Source organism: Synchiropus splendidus, chromosome 1, assembly GCF_027744825.2.
Source record: "Synchiropus splendidus isolate RoL2022-P1 chromosome 1, RoL_Sspl_1.0, whole genome shotgun sequence".
Lineage (NCBI taxonomy): Eukaryota > Metazoa > Chordata > Actinopteri > Syngnathiformes > Callionymidae > Synchiropus > Synchiropus splendidus.
This window is the reverse complement of record NC_071334.1, coordinates 29,397,590-29,413,716: the sequence shown is the minus strand read 5'-3', so window position 1 is coordinate 29,413,716 and position 16,127 is coordinate 29,397,590. Positions and strand designations below refer to the sequence as shown.

The 16,127-nt window shown below is 39.7% G+C and overlaps 2 protein-coding genes across 4 annotated transcripts in view; one reads left to right on the top strand and one right to left on the bottom strand.

The window, feature by feature from the left end:
• LOC128753992 (zinc transporter ZIP11-like) overlaps positions 1-16,127 on the top strand; it is a 65,936-nt gene that overhangs the window by 2,423 nt on the left and 47,386 nt on the right. Inside the window, exons 3-6 of one of the 3 annotated variants that reach the window (XM_053856268.1) lie at positions 11,569-11,599; positions 12,450-12,529; positions 13,212-13,329; positions 14,605-14,643. In XM_053856268.1, the coding sequence (XP_053712243.1) occupies positions 13,222-13,329; positions 14,605-14,643 (147 nt within the window). In that variant the 5' untranslated portion in view covers positions 11,569-11,599; positions 12,450-12,529; positions 13,212-13,221. Of the gene's footprint in view, positions 1-11,568; positions 11,600-12,449; positions 12,530-12,558; positions 12,596-13,211; positions 13,330-14,604; positions 14,644-16,127 lie in introns of those variants that run through there. The other 2 variants (XM_053856283.1, XM_053856275.1) reach the window with 2 other exon arrangements.
• Positions 7,261-8,453, bottom strand: LOC128758341 (somatostatin receptor type 5). Its single transcript, XM_053864263.1, has one exon. It carries the CDS (start codon positions 8,272-8,274, stop codon positions 7,261-7,263), a length of 1,014 nt encoding a protein of 337 aa, XP_053720238.1. The 5' UTR covers positions 8,275-8,453.

Genomic DNA, 16,127 nt, shown 5'->3' with positions numbered 1-16,127 from the left:
TCTTTAAAAGGCATTTTGGTTTAACAAATCTTGTTTTCTCACAGTGGTCAACACTTACACATTTTTTTTAAATGTACAGTTTTGAAAGGAGCTTTGTATTGATATCATGCAAATCTTCCACTATCACCAAACCGATGTCACTATAAGGCTTCTATTATTTCAGGGAAAAGTATATTGTGAGTGCAGTTTGAGAAGGAAGTGAATGAGGCGAGACACAGTTTTTTGAGCTGCAGAAGTCTGGCACAAGCAGCCAGATGAGCCACAAGAGAGTCGGAGTGTTCTACAAACGATGTGTGAACAAGAAACCCCAAGAGATTTAAAGTTGATTGGGGGTGTTGTGCAGCATGCATGTGCATAATCTCTGTTTTTGCCAGGAGACACATGGGCTGGACAGCAACTCCTTGGCAACAACTTTCTCAAAACAACTTTCTCTTATCTAGGTTGAGTTTGGATGCTGATGCCCCCTGAGGGAAGAGTCGTGATGCAGCACTTAGAAGAGTTCTGTGTCATCTGCATCACTGAGGAAGGCTGGAAGGGTGTAGGATAATAGTGAGAGATTTGGTGCACAAAGAGAAGAGAGGGGGATTCAGTTAAGATTTGGATGTGCTTTTATGGAGATATAGTGCCAGCACAGAGCTCGCATCATCTGAGACACCCAGATCAGGCGGTGTCATTTCCATCAGACAGAGCAAATAGAGCTGGAGTATGATACGAAGGATGAAAGTTTGAGCAAAGAGGGGAGAGGGGATGGTGTCGAGCGTCCAGTATTGTTGGGATTACAAGGAAGCAGTTTCAATATAAACAAAAAAAAGAAGATTTCTCTTTTATTTTGTTGTTTTATTTTGACAGAATGACCCAAAAGCTCTACAGTCCTCTGGGAAATATGGGGAGTCATACTCCTTGATCCACGGCTACACAAACACGAGGAATGGAGAAAACTGCAAGTGAACACAAAGAAATTATGGTTCGGGGGGAATAGACATAAACCACTGAATCAACAGCGTGTGCGAAATTCAACTGCATCCTTGTGCATGTATTGTTCTTATTAGCATTATCAGTAAACTATTTACCGATAACAGACACCTAACTGTTGGCTGTGCTTCTGCCTTCATTCTCAGCTCTTTCTTCGAGGCAGCGCTGATCCACATCTCCATTCTTTTAGGTATGGTGTGGTGGCAGCAGTGAGTGACTGGTGATCTGGTTGTACCTGACCAGCCTGGTATGACGAGGACAGATTTTTTTTATGAAGACAATGAAATTGATAACCATACTATATATGAGAGGATTTTTAACAAGTACTGCCTAGATTGTAATTTTGAATTTCCATCTCACATGCTCTCTAGAGGGCCTTCCATTCCGACCTGCTGACCGAGGGAATAGCAGGATGGAATCCACATTTTTGTGTCGTCGAAGTACTGCAAATAGAATTGCGTTCACTTCATACAATGCAAGACTGTAGATATGAAGCTAATTGTTGCCTTGGAGCTTTTTCAAGAGGCCAAATTGGGACCGTAGAACTGATCTAGGATTGGATATACAGGTTTTCCAAACACTGTGCATTGAGGACTTTTCTGGATTCCCGATTAGATCTGACTGCTTTGTCGAGGCCAAAATAAGCCTCAGGCTCTCAACAGATGCTGCTGCCTTGACCACCCATGGTCTTTCAAGCTGTTGGTTTTATGATGAGATGACATCATTTAAAGAACGTTGGAAGGCCTAACAATGAGCAGGCGACTGGGTCAAGTCATGGCAGGATTGACAACCCTGGCAGCCACTCGTATGACATTTTTAACATTCTTGTCTCACCGGTCCACAAGCGGGTTGTGTCTGCAGAAGCTATGTCTGCTCATGCAGACAACATGCGATGATATCATCACCAAAATGCATCAAGCGCAATCGTTCCAGGCTACAATACACATTGCAGAATGTGAGTCATGTCGAGCGTGACACTCCAAGTGGGCTAACATGTGGTGGCCTGCATGACGCTAGAACTGTGCTGTGGAGGCATGTTGAATGGTTGTGTCCCCTCCTATTTCATTACCCTGAATGCTCATAGAGTTACGTGCACCAGTTGCCAGTCCATCACAGGTCATGCATACTTGTAGGTGGCTACTAAAGCACACGTTCACACAGAACACATTTTCCCTCTGCTATAGAATAACCCTTTTCGAGGGAAACTCATACAATAATACATACAGAAAATCTAAGCAGAAAGGCTTTGGACTGGAACCTGGGACCTTATTGCAATAAGGTCGGCACACACGCACGCACAGACACACAAGCTGCTGATGTTTTTGTGTTTTGTGGGTACGTTGACTTTCATGCTTTCCCCTGCCCTTCCCCCTAAACCTAACCATCCAAAACAAATGGCTAAACCAAACTGAGACATTACACACACACACACATATTTTCAAGACATTAAAAGAGCTTTAGTTTAAATAAGGTGATATAAAAACTTCAATATAGCCACCATCGAGATTTATTGGGCCATTGTCAAATTGTTGCAAAATATATTTTGTTGTTTAAATGTACGTATGGGTCCATCATTTGATTCCATAATATACCAAATACATTCAAAGTGAAAAATGTGGCTCCTTGTCCAAATATTCTTATGCCATTGAACCGTGATTAAATGAGATTTATTCATATCATAAATTCTCTAATTAACTAGATTAATTTTGTAATCGAATCCCACCCCTAATATATACACACACACACACACACACACACACACACACGGACACACACACACACACACACACAATATGATGTAAGACGGATGAAAGTTTCACCTTGACGTGCAGCGTGACCAGAGCATTTCACCACTGAACTTCAAACGGCGGAGAAATCATTGACAATGGCATCGATTCTGTCAGAGGTTGAGTCACAAAGAGCAAACAAAGTCCACTCTCCATTAGGCAGCATTCTGAAGTAGCATTTTTAATTTTGGGTTATGAGAATATTTTAGCAGGCTTTCAGCTGATGTTGACAAGCCCAAATTACTATGCTAAAGGGAAGATGGTGACAGAAAATGGAACTCGGCTGCTGTCATCACAGTAAACAGACACAAACGCAGCAGAATCAATTAATGTGTGTTTCAGTTGAATAAGGTTACTGTCTGATGAAAACTGTGATTTACATCGTTCATATGTAATAGTCAAGAGGCTTTTTTTTAAAAGAGCATGGTCCAAAAATATATCATAAAGGGGAGGCAATTGATGTCTTTCCTCTCTTTTTTTCCTTTTCTTCTTCTTTTTTTTTTTATTTTTTTATTTTTTTTACAAATTCAAAATAGGAAGTTAAAGTGGCGCTGTTAAAGAATCCAGTGAAGAGTGTTAAAAAAAACTAGGTGACATATGCAAATAAACGGTGAGATGACTATGACAGGTTATTGACCTTTATTGATTTGTTCTTCCAACTGCGTCATGGCGAACTACACACATGTGCACACACACGCAGAAACAAACACACAAACCTTCACTCTCTCTCCGGGGGTGTGCTGTCAATAATCCTCGCAGATATGTCTCTCAGGCATGTGGTCTTAATTATTCGTGGAAGCTCAAAGATGGTCTGTGGCTGCCTTAATGAGGATACTCGGGAATACACAACACCATTTATTCAGCGTGACATTTTGGTTTGCACCGCAAAAATACTTAGTTACTTGATATCATTCAGCAGATTTAATTGTGCGTTGGTGAATCAAACCCCTATCTCTGGTGTTGTGGACTGTGGCACGAATCTTACTTAGACTTTGAGAGCGCATTGAAGAAATAAAATAAATGCAATAAATTTAATTCAACTAATTAAACTGTATGTTTTTCGCAGGTGTTATTGTGATTGACTGTTATTGTGCCCTGACATCTTAGCTACCTGTCCCCAAGTGGCTCAGCTGTGTGAAACTAAACTACTCCACACCCCTAGTAGTGACTCCAAAACAGCAGTAAGTGGTAGAAAGTGAATGAAAACCAATGTCACAAATCACATTGTGACCGTGACAGTAATGGCATCCATTGTCGTATAGTGATCCCAGCCATGACTGCAACAGCTGGATATAACATCGATCGCGTGACAAAATATAACGCCATTTAAATACACAGCAGTATATAAGAAAATGTATGGAATCTGTGACATATGACTTCATGATTTTGGATTGTTATACATACAGGATATCACTTATTTTACATGTTTTATGTAAAGTTTTCATGAATGAGACTAGTCCCAAACTACCCTCAGTCACTCTTTTTTTTCTTCACACACAGTTTGCACAGTCAGGTAACAAGAGCCAGAACTCAGTAACCCTGTCCTGAAATGTCAACACCCTAGTACTTGGTTCTTTGATTTCATTTGTTTAGAAGCTTTTTAAAAAGCTCTAATTTCCAATGTATATGAGCTCTTCTGCAGACACGTCAAAGTCTGTTTTACAATTCTGTTACGAGTAGCAGTTAAGAGAGGAAACCCTTAAAAGCAGGAAAAAGGTTCAGCTGTTTTTTACTGAATAGTCAGGAAATATTAAACTTTCATAGATGTCTGTCACCTCTTCTTTTGGTGACAGTCTTTCCAACTCTGTCACCGTACTTACCAGTTTGTTCACCGGTATTTTCACTTGGCTTGCAAATGATTCTCATGCCATCATCGCACGACCTTCATGTTCTTCTGATGTCTAGATCAGATATTGAAACATCACTACAACATTATTTTAAGTAGCTGAAAGTCTTCACTCAATACATTGAATTACAAAGGAGGCAAAACCAAAAATGCAGTTGAAGTTGCTTGATGTTGCAAACTTTACCCACTGACTGCTGGCAGGACTGGCGAGAGTGTTTTGTAAAAAGATAAGTATTATGTAATAACATTTTATTTGTAATAGCTCTTATCGGAAGTGCTTTGTAGTTTGAACAGTAACATATCTAAGCAAACTGTTTAAAAGCTGGCAGTAGATGTTGGATTCGTTCTGGATGTTCTGGATCTCCGGAGTGGAGGAGTCTGGACAGCTGTGTCGCTCCTTGATGTAGATTTTTGATTTCTGACAACATCTATTTTCTGGTGAACAGCTGGCTATCTGCCAGTGCATATCAATGTTCCGTCCTGCTCTTGTTTAAAAGATTGCAATTGTCTTTCACAATCCCCATCAACAGCTCATCTGACCCTCTGCCTAATTGTTTGCTCCTGCTTTAGATTAAATGGGACCCTCAGAGGCTTCGGACACAGTCTGTTCCAAATGGCATTTCCACACACAAAACAGTCTTGATGATTCGACGTTTACAGGGTCGTTTAAACTGACAGGAGGACTTCGGGGAGCAAGTGAGAGCAGCTGGCCATGAAGAGGCTTCTTGTTTTTCCTTCGGTCTTAAATTAGGTGATGGTGAATCTGCTAACATGACGCTGTCCTCTTGACACATTGCTTGATACAACACAGTGAAGGAACCTGTGGAGCTATTGACTCTCATTTCCATCTCAAATATACTCCAGAATCCATCAGATCTCCTCCCCAACAGTGGACCTTTCTGCTGTGCCTCTGTATTTTTTCTGGCGTCTCCAAACAGAGATTCTGTAATGGAGTGACAAAAAAAGGTGACAAAATATTCAATTGTCAGGTATGAATCATCCGTCCCTCCACCTGCCTGAATGCCGCTGAGTTTTTCACGTATTGAAGAGCCATCATACGTCTTTCTTTTCCCGACGAACATCAAATTGATGGATATTAATGATAGGTAAATCAAACTGTCTTACCCATGTTATTGTCTATGTCTCTCTCCCTGTTTGGCTATTATTCATGTATTATCTGTCTATCATGTCAGTTATTAAACCTCTCTGTCACATTTCATACATGTCATAATAGTTGCCACTTGACTCCTTGCCAGTAAGGACGTGATGTCTCTCAGTGTTTTCCCATGTTTGCAAGTGGAGGCGTTCCTAATGGCATCTGTTGAAAGAGACGGGATGGATGTTTCATGAGTAGAACCAAACTTTGACTCTGTCCTGGTCACAGCAGAGTAACTGGGTGAAACAAGTATTCAGATCCTGCTATGCAGGGCAAATTAGAAGGGTAGGATTTACATACATTTTCAAATAAAAAGAGAGTTTTGTGCAGAAACAAAGACAACGCAGCGCACTGAACTCTTTACAGATTCATTCCATGGCAGTTGGTTAGGGTGAGGTACAAACCAGTCCAACACAGTATGCACAGGAGTTTACTTCAATCATTCCATTTACATTATTTGTCAGCAAAATAATCATTCCACATTCAGAATCTTGATGTACAGACATTGGGTCGAATCAGAACACAAGGTTTGTAATGTGAAGAGAAGTTCTGCAGGAGTACAACGTGTGTGGGGGAACAAAATGAAAAACAAAACACTAAATTATTCTGCTTTCAATGGATGGAGTAAAAAATAGAGCTAGACATGAAAAATGACATGAGATAGACATGAGAAAAACGGATTCATATGGAATAGCTATGTATGTACAACTTATGAAATATTGCTCACAACTGATTATTGAATACAGGTCTTTGTGTTTTTCTTAGCTTAAAATATATTTCAGGTATTTATATGAATATCTTTTGTTTGAAATAAATATGAGTCGTATTATTGATTTCTTTCTCTCTTATGACTTAAGTTTTCAAATCTATATTGATTTGTACTCTGAAATGCAAAGAATAAACTTACCATGTTCAAGAACTGAAGCATGTCAGTACTGAATATGAAATAATATACAATCATCATGAATAGTGTGTGACAACTACGTGCTTGGTAAGGCGTGAAGAAAGAACGTGTATGTGCTGACTACAAAATCACGAACATACTGACACAGTGCTATTTTGGCCAGTGAGTCTCATTGGTGTTCACACCCCACCTGTTCATATTCAGAAGGTGAAAGTAGCAGAGCGATGCTCAGGGGGAGCATTCTGAGGACCCAGTCAGGTCATGAGTCTGAAGTTGTGCAGTGAAAATCAAAAATAGATTCATGGGTTAGTGACAGTGATTTACACTGGGGATACAATGCAGTTGGTGTGTAATATATAGATGCAAAGTTTCTCTGAAAAGTACTGAAGCCCATGCACCAATGGCACAAATAATCCACAGTCTCAGTCAAATACAGTAGCTCAGGGACTCATTTGAAAATATCTACAAGTTAGAATCCTCGCTCCTACTCCAGGTGCTGGGTATCAATTGCATTTGCTTGAGAGTGTTCTACAAAAGTTCATATCGTCCTCAGAAAATGGTAATGCTCCGTCATGTGTTGGATTAGTCTCTTCTTCTAAGGCAGCATGGTGACATCGGGGACAGTGGTATCATTCAGGTCATACCCTTCAGTGTTGCATTGCATATTTGGGGATAATTTTCCAGCGGAGCATAAAAGGCAACGGAAGTATCTCCTGAAGGTGTCGGAGAAGCAGGTGTAGAGGATTGGGTTAGCACAGCTCCATGAATACGACAAGAGCACCATGACTTCAAATGCTCTTGCAAAGGTCACAGCCAGCTCAGTTTGATAAAGCGAGCAGAAGTTGAAGGTATAGAAGGGCAGCCAGCAGATCCCAAACACAAGCACAACAGCGACAACCATTTTGGTCACTTGACGTTCTAACCGATGGTTCCCGTTGGTAGCTGTGGGAGTCTGAAGTCGCTGGGATCTGAGTGTTAGCAGCAGTGTTGTGTAGAATGCAGTCATGACGACGAATGGTAACGCAAAACCCATGACAAAGGTGTAAGACAACACACCGAGCCACCAAGCATCTGAAGCTAGCACGGGTATACACAGCCCTCGCTCTGTGGAGAAGTGAAGCGCCATGGGAAGAATTGTGAGGAGGGAGAAGAGCCACAGCAACGCTGATATTATCTTGGCGCAGCGTGGTGTTCTCCATCTGGCGAATCTCAGGGGATCGGACAGCGCCATATAGCGGTCTACACTCATCATCGTCAGACAGAAGATGCTGGTGAACTGATTGATGCCGTCAAGCACCATCACCACCTTGCACACCAAGTCGCCAAACACCCAGTGGTTTTGGAAGTTCTGACTCGCAATGAACGGCAGACCTACCATGAAAAGTCCGTCGGCGAGTGCCAGATTAAAAATGTACACGGTGGTAGCCGACGACATCTTGTCCAATTTCAAAATAGCGACTATGACAAGGGAGTTTCCAGCAAGTCCCATGATGCAAACCACAAGGTAAAGGATTGCCATGGTCACCCCAAATCCATCAATGGCGTCCTCCATGTACAAGTCAGGGTCCAGTAGCGTGTGGTTGTAGTCTGCCACCGACGAGTCATCCATGTTGCGAGCAAAAACAGATCACTGACAGGACCGTTTTGTTCTTCAACTCCCTCTGCAAGCCATTTTGAGAGAAACCGTTGATTCCTGCTGCAACTTTGGCCTTCGCAAAAAAGCCTCTGGAAACTTCCCAAACCAATTGTTTTCTTCTTAAGTGTATTCCTTTGAAAAATATTCCTCTCTGATGCTGACTCATGCGCTTTGAACACAGTTAGTGATGCACAGAACTGTGGACACAAACTCGCTGGACAACTCCGACTCCAGCCTGAGAACTCTTCCTCCCTGGGAGCCTTTATATCTCTTCCCCCAATGGGTTGCTAGAAGTGCGTCTGCCACCGTGTGTGTTCAAGTGTGCGTGTGTGGGCGTGCGGGTGTGAGTGTGTGTTTATCAGTCTCAGGAGACTATGATAAACTCCAGCTTGACTAAGGCCCCTCCTGCATGACCCCCCTCTCCCTGCTGTAATGCTGTTTCCAAGGTAAAGACAGGCCCCATCTGCTGCAATACTTTTGTTTTCATAACTTTCTCTCTCCGGGCTTTCTCGCGTTCTCCCTGCTTCTGTTTACTTCACCTCCCCTTCATCTATTTTGTCTACCCCTTGGCTTCCCTCCATTTCTTACTCCTGTGCTCCGTCAAAGTCAGCAGAGGAGGGGAGGAAGCAGAGACAGATAATGAGGCTAACTCCTCAATTGGGCCACCTACCTGTGAAGGCCGAGCAGAAAAAGAAAATCTGCTGACATCATTTGACACTTACTATTCAAGGTTCAATGTTGAACTAAATAGCAGAAATGCTCAATAATTAAATAAATGTAACCTCAAAGTTCAAACCAAATGTATAAGGCATTGTACATTCTGCAACTCCCGAGGGCCGTAAACTGAGAACGATGTATCAAAGGAAATTGGGGAACACAAGCTCCAGAGGAAAATACTTTTTTTTTTTTAAATATTATACAGGATTACCTTGAAAGCGTCTTATGCATTCACTGACTACGTGACTTAATTACTAAATTGCGTCTTAATTCAGCAGCGTAGGAAAGTAAAGAGAAAACATCAATGATATCAGGAGAGAAAAGCAGACTTGCATAAGCCTGGTTCATCCTTTGTGTACAATTTCCAGATGCCAGAGGGTTCCCGATTCATCTGTTCCAATTATACGCGGCGAGAATGTCCATGACATGTGTATGCCAACCCAACAAGAAATGCAAGCAGTCTTGTGAAGTTGCTGTTTGAAGGTTGAAAGCAAAGGGTCATTATTTACAGTGAGATCAGGCCTGTTCCGACATGGGCTGGAAAGCTACGCTGGCTTTTTCAATAACAACAGAAAAAAACAGCTTATAGTTTGTCATTATGCTCACAGCAACAATTCTGGCAGACATGTCCTGTGGTTTCATGATACTAAAATTGAATTGTTTGACCATCGAAGCTTGCAAGCATGAGAATGGTGTCATGTAGTGGGGTTGTTATGCTGACAGAGGTGTGTATTTCCCAAATATGATGGTATCAGAAAGAAATATTAAAGCAGAATTATCACTTACCCAGAAATTTAAAGACAAACCTGAAGCCCGGTGCCAAACTGATCACAAGTAATGACTAATGAGTCACAAAGCCCTGATCTCAGTTGTTTTGAAAACATCCGTCAGCATTGTTGATTCTAGACAGAACCACACAAAGGATTTTTTGGCATTTCCATATCTAGGTTTATTCATCAACAGTGCTACAGTGGCAAAAGACAGTAGTGTTCCCGTGGTTTCTAGCACTCCTTGTTTTTCTTGAGGTGTTGAATGAGATCAAAAGGGGGGACGTGAGGAAGTGGTGGAAGGGGAAATGGGAATACGGGGAGGAAAGGGATGGAGGAGGATGCGAAGGATGTGGGTTTGCAAAGATTAAAGACCAAGGATGAGCAATGACCTCGGTGCTGTTGCCGCTCCGACACGCATAGTTGGAATACCCCTGACACTCTCCGGCCATCCTCCAAAGCCTTGTTTCTGGGGCTGTTGAGAGTTTATCTAATTCCAAAGACACTTAACCTTATCAGCGAGCTCATTCCTCAGTCACTAAAGATTTCCTGTGAGATTTACAGAGACACACGTTTGCCCCACCTCTTAACTGGTTCCAATTACCTGAAAAATGCCTTTGTAGTCAAATCTCCTGATTAGTTGAAGGCTTCACTTCTCCCAGGAGACTTCCTAGACTGGAGTCTCCAACTCCCATAAAAAAAAAAAAAAATCCACTCAAAAGACTTGTTTCATGGTGCTAAATTTGGAGATGGTTGACAGCTTGTTGTTTCAGAAGCTATATTTCACCGCGGCGTTCTGAATGATGTTCAGACATCAGCTTCCATGTGTGGGGAATGTGAACGGTTGCTTCAAACCAACAAACACTGAGCCTGTGTGTTTGTTAAAGATGTGCACGGTTCACAACATCCGGCAGTAGAGAGGAGAGCTGCCGGATATTTCTGATTGTAATGAGCCTTTTTATACTCCGAGAGAGAGCTTTGATGGTTTTGGATGTTCTCACTTCAGTGTCTTACTTCCCTGTTGTCGTTGTGCTTTAGCAGCAGAACGTTGTTTCATTTTGTGTGATTTTCTTTGCACTTTTCATACCTCAAGATGAGTGCTAATCTCACCTAGTTTTAAATAAAGTTTTAATAAATTTACATTCACGACTCTGTCTAATGATTTTTGTTTTCATTTTTTTATTTTTCTCATACTCATATTATTATTAGACATCAATGGATCAATTGTTTCAATAAAGGATTATGAGGACAGTCTCATAGTCTGATAATGCACAAAGTTTCTGATATTAAGAACAACCAGCTAGAAGTAAGGCAGAAGTCAAGGGTAAGGAAAGCAATCTAAACAACTTATGAAGCTAAATGGCCGTCTCATTTGATTTACCGAGTGTGTCCTTTGAAATGTGGCTGCTGAATCATTTAGATGATGTCGCCAAGCTTGGTTTTGAAGTCACATTACCATATCACAGAAAAAATATTTAATAAAAAAAAAAGTCATGTTCCACGGTCATTTTAAATGGAGTTGAAGGAAGACTGCATGAATTGTAAACATCTGTTCTGTGTGTGGGTCGACATGTCTCTTAGCTATTCTCCACTCTCTCTCACGTGGAATAGTGACACAGCATAACCGTTAAGAAGTGTTCAGAAATATATAAATTGAAAGAACGTTTTTTTAGGCATTTTCAGATTCATTAAATGCCTTTTCATATTAACCCCTATTAACTCACTTATGTTTCTTTTTATAAGACTGTAGAATGACATTAACTCATTGTATTCTTGTGAACAGAGATCAAAGGAGAAGTGAAAGACTCAGTATAGTGAGTATATACAACAGCACACAGATATCATTGGTACGATTATGGGGCAAGTGACTCGACAACACTCAGTAAAAAAAAAAAAAAGAACTAACTATATGTTTCTCACATGTTTATCACTTGAGGAGCAGCAACAGCTCTGAGTATGTGGCTTACGTTCAAGGCGAAGGTTGAAATGAACAATTGACTCATCTTAAAACTAAAGTGGTGTTTAATTTGTATTTTGTCTCTTATTATAGAATTGAGATTCCCAGCTTTCTTTCATCAAAATGTTGGCTTTAATCAGCATTATTACCTATGAAAATAATGATAAATTATATTATATCCTTGGACTAGCATTCTGAGTAATGACAATCTTCTGTCAGACAGCTGCACCACAAATTCACAAAATGTATCATTTAGAGAAGACTATAAAGCCACAGCCCTTTGATGTTTATTTATTTGGGTTTGTATGTTTGATACAGATCAGCAATGTAACTAAAAACATTTGAGCAACTTCTAATATGTATGCTTTTTTTTGCTTCTTGAGTCTCTTTTTATGGTCTCACTCAAATACAGCAGAACTGAAAATGGCAGAACAGCCATATAATAATAATAATAATAATAATAATAATAATAATATTAATAATAATAATATAATAATAACAATAATAATAATAATAATTTCATGACTATTTTTGTTATTATGGAAACGTTTTTTTACATTTTAAAATGGTATTTTCTCCCTAATGTAATAATTTTGTATGTTGTTAAATGAGTGACTTTAATGTTGTTTCATGTAATGCTTAAATTGATTTGTGAGTCCGCCTCTTTTTGTGTGACGTCTGACAATTGACCAATGTTCCGCGGGAAGAGGCGGAGCTAAGATGTCACAGACACGTGTCCCGGGAAGTAGGAAGTAAATACGCCGGAGCTGGAGCAGAGCTGCAACAAGTGAGTAGGTTCAAAACGAACGGCTGGGAATCTAAAATAGTACTAATAAGATCGATTTGGAACGTGGTTAGTCAAAATTTACAATATTCAGGGCGGCTTAGGCATAATTTCGTTTTGTTGTTGTGGTTTTTGAAGCCCGTTCATGCCACTAACTGTATGAATGAAATCAGCAGTCAGCTTGAATTTTACATTAAAAATTATCTGCATATTCAACGTCACATGTAAAATACATCGTTTATCTGTGCTGTGTCTGTTCCATGAAGCAATTGGTGCTTTAGGTATGTCAAAACTGCATGTTTTATATGCCACATCCCTCTCTTTTTAAACTGACTTTAAAATGAAGACAATGTGCGGTGAAAACATCCTTTATGTGGAATAAAGACGTTCATTATGTTTGTATCTTATAGTTAACCTGTGATACGTTACAGTAAGCATTAATTCAGTTTGAAACATCAGTTTTTTAAACACTCATGTTTCACATTTTGACTGCGTGTGTATTTAAAATCCAGGATGTTAAAACCCTGAGCAAACAGGATTTGCTTTAGTCTCTTCTATGTACATAGACAAAGCAGTGGGTGTAAGTCGGCCAACTAATGAGAACTTGAGGCGTGGCACTGTTGTATGTTTGTAATTTAGTTTTGTGTGTTTTATAACTCATTTGACACTTCTCCCATTGGTTCAGGTCTGGCACTATGCTAGAAGGCTACACTCCAGTGACCCAAGCCCTGCTTGGGACCTTGTTCACCTGGGGTCTCACTGCAGCTGGAGCAGCCCTGGTTTTTGTATTTTCCAGTCGGCAGGTAACGCTCACACAATTTTGTGAAGTTTAATTGATTTCACTTAGAAAAGAGTCAAGATATGTCTGTTATTAAGTTGCACTCCTGCTCAACTAAGGGGGAGTGAGAGCAGCGAAGTAACAGGACATGCTCAGTGAATTTACAAATTGAGCTGATGGACTTCAAAGTTTATTACGATGATGACTGACTCATGTCAATGCAGAAATAAAACATAAAGATTAAATAAACAGTGAAACATATTATGTTTTTGAACATCAACAAAAACACCTTCACACTGTAGAAATGTTTTGTTCCCAAAACCTTTTTAGCAACAACCATTGTCACCTTCACACTCAAGAACTAGGAACTAAATCCTGTTACCTTATAAAAACGTATTAGGTCATGCAAAGAGCAGGGTCTTTGGATTGTTTCTCGAGAAGAAAGGTGAAAGGTAAAGGTGAAGGTGAATGATCCAGCGATGAACTTAACAGACTTAGGTCTTTATGTAGATAATTTAACCTTATGTTGTGCTCTTGGGGTTGGGGTTGTAAAAAAAACAAAAAAGATTGAACCAATTTCATTGCATAATATTTTAATAAGGGAAGGCAAGAGAATACTTTTCAAAAAAGTCTCAAGTATTCTTTCGCATCTTTTCATTCCTTGCAAGTGTTAATTGCAGAGTGACATCAACGCAAATTCCTCCCTGGCGTGCATGTAAATATGTCTGCGGCCAAAACCAGACTCGCTTGTGTTCACATCTCGGACTTTTGAGCCGCTTTGTCTCAACACGGAGCGCAGTGTGAAACCCTGTCTCATGTTTTTGCTCAACCTTTAGAGCTCTCTCTGTCATCATGCACATGCAGAGCCGAATCTATATTTATTCCGCGCCTCGTCCTGTCTCCCTTTGCTCTGGTTCACACTCATCTAATCGATGAAACTATTTGCATTTTAATATTCCGTAGTCAACTGCATCAAAATGGAACTGATGGCTCTTTAATTTGCATGCAAAATACACAACAAAAAAAACATTCGTCTGTGAAATAGAACACAAGTGAAAACCACCAGTCCTTAGAATAAATACAATGAATAAAGTGATTAATTCCACACCAACTGTCTCATTTGGAATGCCATGGCTGTCGTTTGTATTAATCTGTTGTTTTACTTCTATGAAAGTGAGACTCTTAATGCCCTTCAAGTAGACTTAAGAGGTTTCAGCATAACGCTAGCGTGCACTGTTACAGTTCCATTTAAGATGTTTATTTGTCTCTAATTCAGCTTCCTGTTCTCTGTGGTTTTCAGAAGCGCATCTTGGATGGAAGTTTAGGGTTTGCAGCTGGGGTGAGTCACTTTTCTCTTGGATCAAGCCACAGTTTTGTGTTTGACATACGTTGGTTGGCAAAACATTCTGCTGCTGCCACACTGTAGAAGTTGGGGGAAATATCTGCTGGATCTGAAAGGACATTCAGCATTCCCTGCACGATTGTTTTTTTTAAATTACATTCCTCCACTTGTAATAGAATGTACTAAATCAACACTTCATTTATTAGATTAGCCTTTGAAAAAGCATAAAAATTCCTAAGTGTAATAAGTTCAAAATATCCAATGTTATCTGAATCAATTTTATTTTAAATAATCTCTGAGTGTAATTACATCTTCACTTTTCTGTTTGGCAATCGGTGAGCAGAAGATAATGATTGAACTGATGTCCAAATTAATATTGCATCTAACTGACATAAAATGTTTTTAAAATTGCTCGGATGCTTGAATAAATATTTCAATTTGTTAATGTTTCATTGGAAGGCTTTTGGGAGTGAAAACTAAAATAAGGAGTTATAAATAATGCATGCATTTCTGTGCTTGATGCTTTCTGTTGCAGTGAATTATAAATAGTATGCGTGTAATAATGATGATATTAATTATTTTTCGCCTGCATGTTGAAGTCTTTTTAAGAGTGACTGTATTCTTTTGTTTTACTGACAGTAATAGTTTATATCAACTAATTTCCCTTGTTCCCTTTTCCTCAAGTGTTCTTTTTTCTCACCGCTGTTATCCGAACTACAAGAGTCTATATTGTATGTTTTGTTGTAAGTTAATATATTTAAATGGTCTTGCTAAGAAGTTGCTAAGAAATTGGAAATTATCGGCAGATACTGAACCTTGTTTTTTTATGAGACAATTTAAGCTACCTTCAACTTGTACAATGCAGCTTCGAAATATCTACAGTTTAATAAGATATTTGGGTCCTTGTTTACAACAAATGCTCTTTTCAAGATGTGGAGGAAATGAAATGGCCTCTAAAACTGAAACTAACCGCCTGTATATTGTCCTCAGAGCATTGCCACTGAATTATTCACGCTGCATGGGTTTCATTTTTTTAAACTGAGGCAGAATGTTTCCAGTTCCACCTTTTTCTGAATTTGCTTTAAAAATAATTGCTCACTGATGGTATTTTTTTTCCAATCATTACTTGCTCGGTGGCATAATACCACTCAAGACCAGTAACCTGCCTGCAACTTTGGTTGTATTACTGGTCGCACCAAAAAATACACTCTTTGCAGTCATTTAAATTCATAAAAAAGTGTCTTATGGTATCAGAATTTTAAAGTTGTCTTTGATGTTGACAACTTACAAGCACGCACATGCGGCTTGAGAGAGACATTTGGCATTTCCTGTCAGACGCTTTTGCGGACTAAGTAAAATTAAATGAGTAAGAAGCAACAAATGCTGATTTAATATCTATATAAAGTCAAAGAAATTGCTTTTTTGATGTGATCACTTCCTTCATACTTTCTCTTGTTTTCCCTGTTATCGCAAGATAGCTT